The sequence below is a fragment of the Aptenodytes forsteri genome, unplaced genomic scaffold, assembly GCF_000699145.1.
Source record: "Aptenodytes forsteri isolate BGI_AS27 unplaced genomic scaffold, ASM69914v1 Scaffold138, whole genome shotgun sequence".
NCBI classification, from domain to species: domain Eukaryota; kingdom Metazoa; phylum Chordata; class Aves; order Sphenisciformes; family Spheniscidae; genus Aptenodytes; species Aptenodytes forsteri.
Genome location: NW_008794014.1, coordinates 1,517,802 through 1,523,294, shown reverse-complemented (window position 1 = coordinate 1,523,294; position 5,493 = coordinate 1,517,802). Strand labels below are relative to the sequence as shown.

The 5,493-nt window shown below is 41.0% G+C and overlaps 1 protein-coding gene across 1 annotated transcript; it reads left to right on the top strand.

The window, feature by feature from the left end:
- The first annotated feature begins 3,108 nt into the window (after positions 1–3,108).
- On the top strand, positions 3,109–3,624 carry MSGN1 (mesogenin 1). The gene has a single exon (XM_009290736.1). It carries the CDS (start codon positions 3,109–3,111, stop codon positions 3,622–3,624), a length of 516 nt encoding a protein of 171 aa, XP_009289011.1.
- The last annotated feature ends 1,869 nt before the right edge of the window (positions 3,625–5,493 follow it).

Genomic DNA, 5,493 nt, shown 5'->3' with positions numbered 1-5,493 from the left:
CCCAATTTGGCCAAAACCGAGGCACACTTCATGTGAGCACATTTTGGGAACCTGGGGGCTCTGGGTAGAAATGGGTGGTTATTTCTCAAAACTGAACCTCTGGCTGCATCTTTACCAGTAGAGCGAACAGGGCCACAGCCCCTTCTCTGGCTCTGAAGACGTGTTACAGCAAAGCTTGCTTTCATATGGGTAAACCCTTTGCTCACCCCTATGCTCTCGGCGGCATCCCCTGAACCACAGTCAGGCAATGTTTGGGACATAACTAGTTGGGTCCAAGCTAAAATAGCACCAGGGAGCACAATGGTAATAAAACAGGATGCACAACTGCAAGGCAGTTTTCAAGTATGAGCATTAGCCCTGTATTATTTATAGAAAAGCCTGTAATTTTTTCTTGCCCGTGTAACAGTTTATAAAATGTAAGCTTATAAAATCCAGTGATTTTTCATGCAACCAAAGCAGTTGTCCACATACTCTAATATTCTTCCTTGGTCGCTTTAAACATTTACCTGTAAGATATAAAAAAAGATATAGCTATTGCTATAATTTGCATTACTCTTCCCTGCCTAATCTCATCCCAATTCCTATATATAAGAATACAGAGATGAAATCTGACTGTGTACACCTGTCATTTACAGCAATGGCATTTTGGATGTGCACAAAATCTCTTCCCCCTTGGTGTCTGAGCAACATTTTCTATGATTTACCCATAGATTAGAGGTATAAATTAACTAGAAACATACATTGTTTCTATTCAGCAAACAAGTGACTTGTTAAAATTTTTGCTTCTAAATTTGACTGCATTTAATTAACATTTTATTCCAAAATGAAAACTGAGTAGAACAGTTTATATATATATATATGCTAATATGTGTATTTTTAATATATTTATACAGATACACACATATACATATATTTGCAAGCTCCCTTTTCTTGGCACACAGAAGTTCCTCCTCTTCCACCTCCCCCACCTGATTTTTGTCCATTTGTAGACTTTTAATTGTCGTGTTTAACAAAAAAGGGAAAGACATAAAATAAGAGCAGGGGACATACCAAATGGAAGACACTATAAACACAAATACCCAGAGGAAAAGAGAAAAAGAGTGGGAGAGAGATTTTAACTGGGACAAAAATGAGTCCCCTATTTATGCTAAATTAAACCTTATGTCTAACTTGTGGCCTTGCAACCATTTGTCTTGGCGCTCCGTGAAACTCATTCAGTTCACTGAAGTCACAGAAAATACCTGTCATTCATCTTGTCTTAATTTTAATTTGACTCTTAGGACTGTTTCAGCTCATTTTCCTTAAAGAAGGAGTAAAGGAGAGCTCAGAATATGATCGGGTAACCATAAAACCCAAAGCAATCCTGATCATGATGAGCTGTGCCCCGAGTTTCTGCGTGGGGTAGGTGACATCATGTCAAACTGTCTCGGCCTGGGCTGAAATGCTAAAATCCTTCACTTTTGGTTCTTTCTTATTCATCTCAGCATAAAATCAGTAAGCCTCCCACAAAGTGCTTCCCAACGTTTTGATCCCAAACTTATAAAAATTCACAAAAGCCTTCCTAATGACTACGATGAGTATTGGATTGTTGCTTTTTTTCTGGAGTGGTTGTCGTGAGGATTTCACAATCAAGAAGAAACGGTGTATCCCAGAAAGCCTCAGCTGGCTTCGGCTATGTGCCATTCAGAGGCATTCCCCCTCTTTTGTCAGAGTGGATTATGGTGCACACAGAGATCGTTACACAGAAGGAATCTCTAACATAAATTCTACTTTTCTTTTTCATCCAGGTTGGCACTCTTTCTCCCCTTCTTTTCATTATACATTATATTTTGCTTCCATTATGGGCCGATACAAAGTCACGGCTGACAGCCGAGCTGCTCAGTAGACCTGCAGAGCTCAGTAGTTTTGGACGGTTTTCCTGGCTCTCCTAATGATTTGCTGTGTGATTTTGGGCAAGTTACTCCTTGCTGCTGCTTATCCGTTTCTCTAGAGTAATAGAGATCATTAATCATCACTGTAAGCTGTTCTGAAGCCTAGAGATGAAAAGTGCTCATTATTAATGCTATTAATTTATAGGATATACTTTTTCACTTGAACTGCCTAACATGTAACTTCACTGTTGCGTTGAGTCGGGGCTGGAAAAGGGTTTTTTTGGCAGAAGAACGGATTCCTAGAGGTAGAAAATTTTACAGAAGTAGCTTCTAGTCTTCTCTTACACATGTCTAATCTGTATATTTCTTTGAATTAAATTTCTATGTAAAACATTCGTTTGGGCCCAAAGTTTATACACTGTCAATTTTATTTTTTTTTAAATTACTTCTTCCTATTTCTTTTTTTAAATGGAACTTTGACTGTGTTTACAATTACAGATTTCCTTTTTTGATTTCCCTGTCATGATTTAAAATAGCAAATGAATCTACAGACTGCAGGGAATGCATTACTGTTCTTTCCTCCTTTCTCCTGTTGAAAACCAAAGTGATCCAGAGAGAAGTTGCAATCTCATGAGAAGAGAAATCCTCAGAGCCATAACACACACAAATCCAAACAAACCATCTTTGACTTTCACGATTAAGATGCAGATGATGAGAGACTACTTCAGCAGCAGCCAGCACGGATCAAATCATCGCTGCTGCAGTGCCATCACCTTCAAACAGCTACACAGAAATCAGGGCTAGGTGGCTTAAATTCAGGCTTTGTGTTAGTGGTCATTATCTTTAAATTCTATGCTTGTAAATTGTTTTGTAAAATTGTTAATTTTCTTTTTCCTCTCTCACCACTTATCCCCCCAGTGCAACGTTACACATAGATGCGCAGCCTTAATTGGTTTAGTTGCAAGAAGATAATCTTTTTTTCCTCCTTTCTTGCTGCTGCCTGTTAGCTTAAAGGCTTTTTAGCTGAAGGTTGATAATTATCACTGAGAAGAAACTAGCACATCAGGAGTTCATTTTCCATCTTAGCACTTGTGGCGCTCCTTTGAACTCCTCTCGCCAAACCCACGTTCCCACTCTGTCACTTTCCTCCCTCCATCATAAAAAGGTCTCGGCAGCCGGCAGCTCCAGCCTTTGCTGGCGGGCAGAGGGCATTGCTTCTCCCAAGTGCTCCTCCAGCATGGACAAATTGCACGAGACATTAATAAACATGGAAGACGCTTTGGGTTCGGAGCACTCCGTCTGCTTATCATCCTGGGACTGGAAAAGCACCGCTGGGGCTTTCGAGCTGCACCCTGTCTCGTCTCCGCACAGCTTATCCCCGACGCCCTCCTTCGAATCCTACTCCTCATCCCCTTGTCCGGTGGCGGCGGAGACCCCCTACGGCAGCGGTGGCGGCAGCCTGGTGGGCTACAGCCTGGTGGACTTCCCCCCCGCCTACCTGCCCAGCCCCGGGCAGGCTCGGCTGCCCAAGGGCACCAAGGTGCGGATGTCCGCCCAGCGCAGGAGGAAGGCCAGCGAGAGGGAGAAGCTGCGGATGAGGACCCTGGCCGACGCACTCCATACGCTGCGCAACTACCTGCCCCCCGTCTACAGCCAGAGGGGACAGCCCCTCACCAAAATACAAACCCTGAAGTATACCATCAAGTACATCAGCGAACTGACGGAGCTCCTCAACAGCGTCAAGCGGGTGTAGACCTCACCTGGAGCACCCGCCCCGGCATGCTCAGGGTCTTTACAAACAAAAAAACGCAGCAAAATTTCTTCCTCACCAGAGTACGATGGCGCGGGGTGCGAGAGGAGGACACAGCAAGAGGGAGGGAGAGCGAGGGCTGCCGTTGTACATAGGATGCGATGCTGGAAGGTGATGTAGGATTGCCTAAAAACCTGAGCTGCAGGTTGCTGAGAGAGAAGTCTTGCTTTTTGGGGGGTTTTTTATGTCTTTTTTTTTTTAATAATAAGCTTCTGAGAAATATTAATCTTAGTCTGATACAAAAGTAAAAAAAAAAAAGCCAACTGATCTTCCTAGGATTTACGTATCACTGTTCTGACTGATCTTCTGTTTAATAAGGACAATAGTAAATCCATAGGTTTTTTTTAATTTTAAACTGAATTTAAAAAAAGTAAATTACAACAACACTATAGGAATACTAAGTGTATTGATTTGTAGGCACTTTAAATATTAGGATGAGGAAGAACATGTATAGTTAATTCAAGTATTGTCTATTTATCCACGTTGCCACTGTACCTAAAAATCACAAAACTAAGTAATAGTGAGAACATCTTTGCTCATAAACAAATAAATATCAGTGTCATAGTCTGTATCTTGTATTATATATCTGACTGATAGATAAGTAAAATCTAACAATGACCGCTAAATATTGGAAATGAAATATAAGCAAACGAACATTTTGTGTAGATAAATTGCTGTTAAATCCTATCTTCTTTATTAATATATACAGAAACATATAATATTTCTGTATTTAATGTATAAAAACCCCTTGCTTCAATACCTGATGAATTACGGAAGACATTTTTACATCAAATTGCTAGAACAAATAAGATTAGGCTGAGTTATCTTCCTTCTCTTCCTTCTCTCTGACATGAAATAACTTGATTCAGGTATCAGAAAGATGCAAAGTTTTATCCTCAAGGTGTACCGAAACCTAGGAGGGCTCTAGTAACCATAATGTCTCCTTATTAAAAGCTGTCAGATCAGCTGTTTCTTACAGCCAGTAACAGTCCTGTAAAACACGCATGAAACCCTCCAAAAACCAAACATATGAGGACATAGTCTTAATCCTTAATTACTTTGACTTTCATCTGACAGGTATCGCACAGGTCTCACCACACCACCAAAAAATATGAGTTACTTTGTAAATCTCATTGCAGACTGATTCGTAAGGCTTGGCTGTGCTGAGGCCAGCAGCACGCAGAGAGGAGCAAAACCCAGGGCTGAGTTGTGTGGAGCTAATCAAGTGAGATTAACCTTTTCTCCACGGGGAGATGTAAGGCATGGAGAGAGCAGCAGCCAGGAGGTAACAAGCTTGTCTCACCAGGATGGATAGATCAGCATATCTGTGTGGGGCAGATGGTTTAGGTTTGTGGATACATCCTGCAGCAGAGCACTGCAAAGCTAAAACTTTATTGCATCCTTCTCTTCTTTTTTTTTTATTTCCTCCTTTCCCTCTGTTTGTTTGTTTGGAAGGAAATACAAGTGTCCTTGTACATTTTTTTTTCCCCAAGGCTCAGCCTAAGCTGACTCAGTGCTCTTCTCACATGGTATGTGCATATTGGAGCAATCAGCATGAAATCCATCAGTGTCTCAAAAAAGCAGCTACATTCAAATTTATGCAAGTAGCACCGTCACCCAAGATGTAACCACATTTAAGCATATCCTATATGCTTCTGTTTTGTTTTAACCCATGTTAGATTTCTCACAAGCTTTAGGGTTTCAGCAAGAATATAAATAGAATAATTTTTTAAAGCCCTATAAAATTGTCAAACTAGAGAAAATTTTATGCACATATGAGATGGCAGCACTATTGTCAGCTTAGCATTCCTC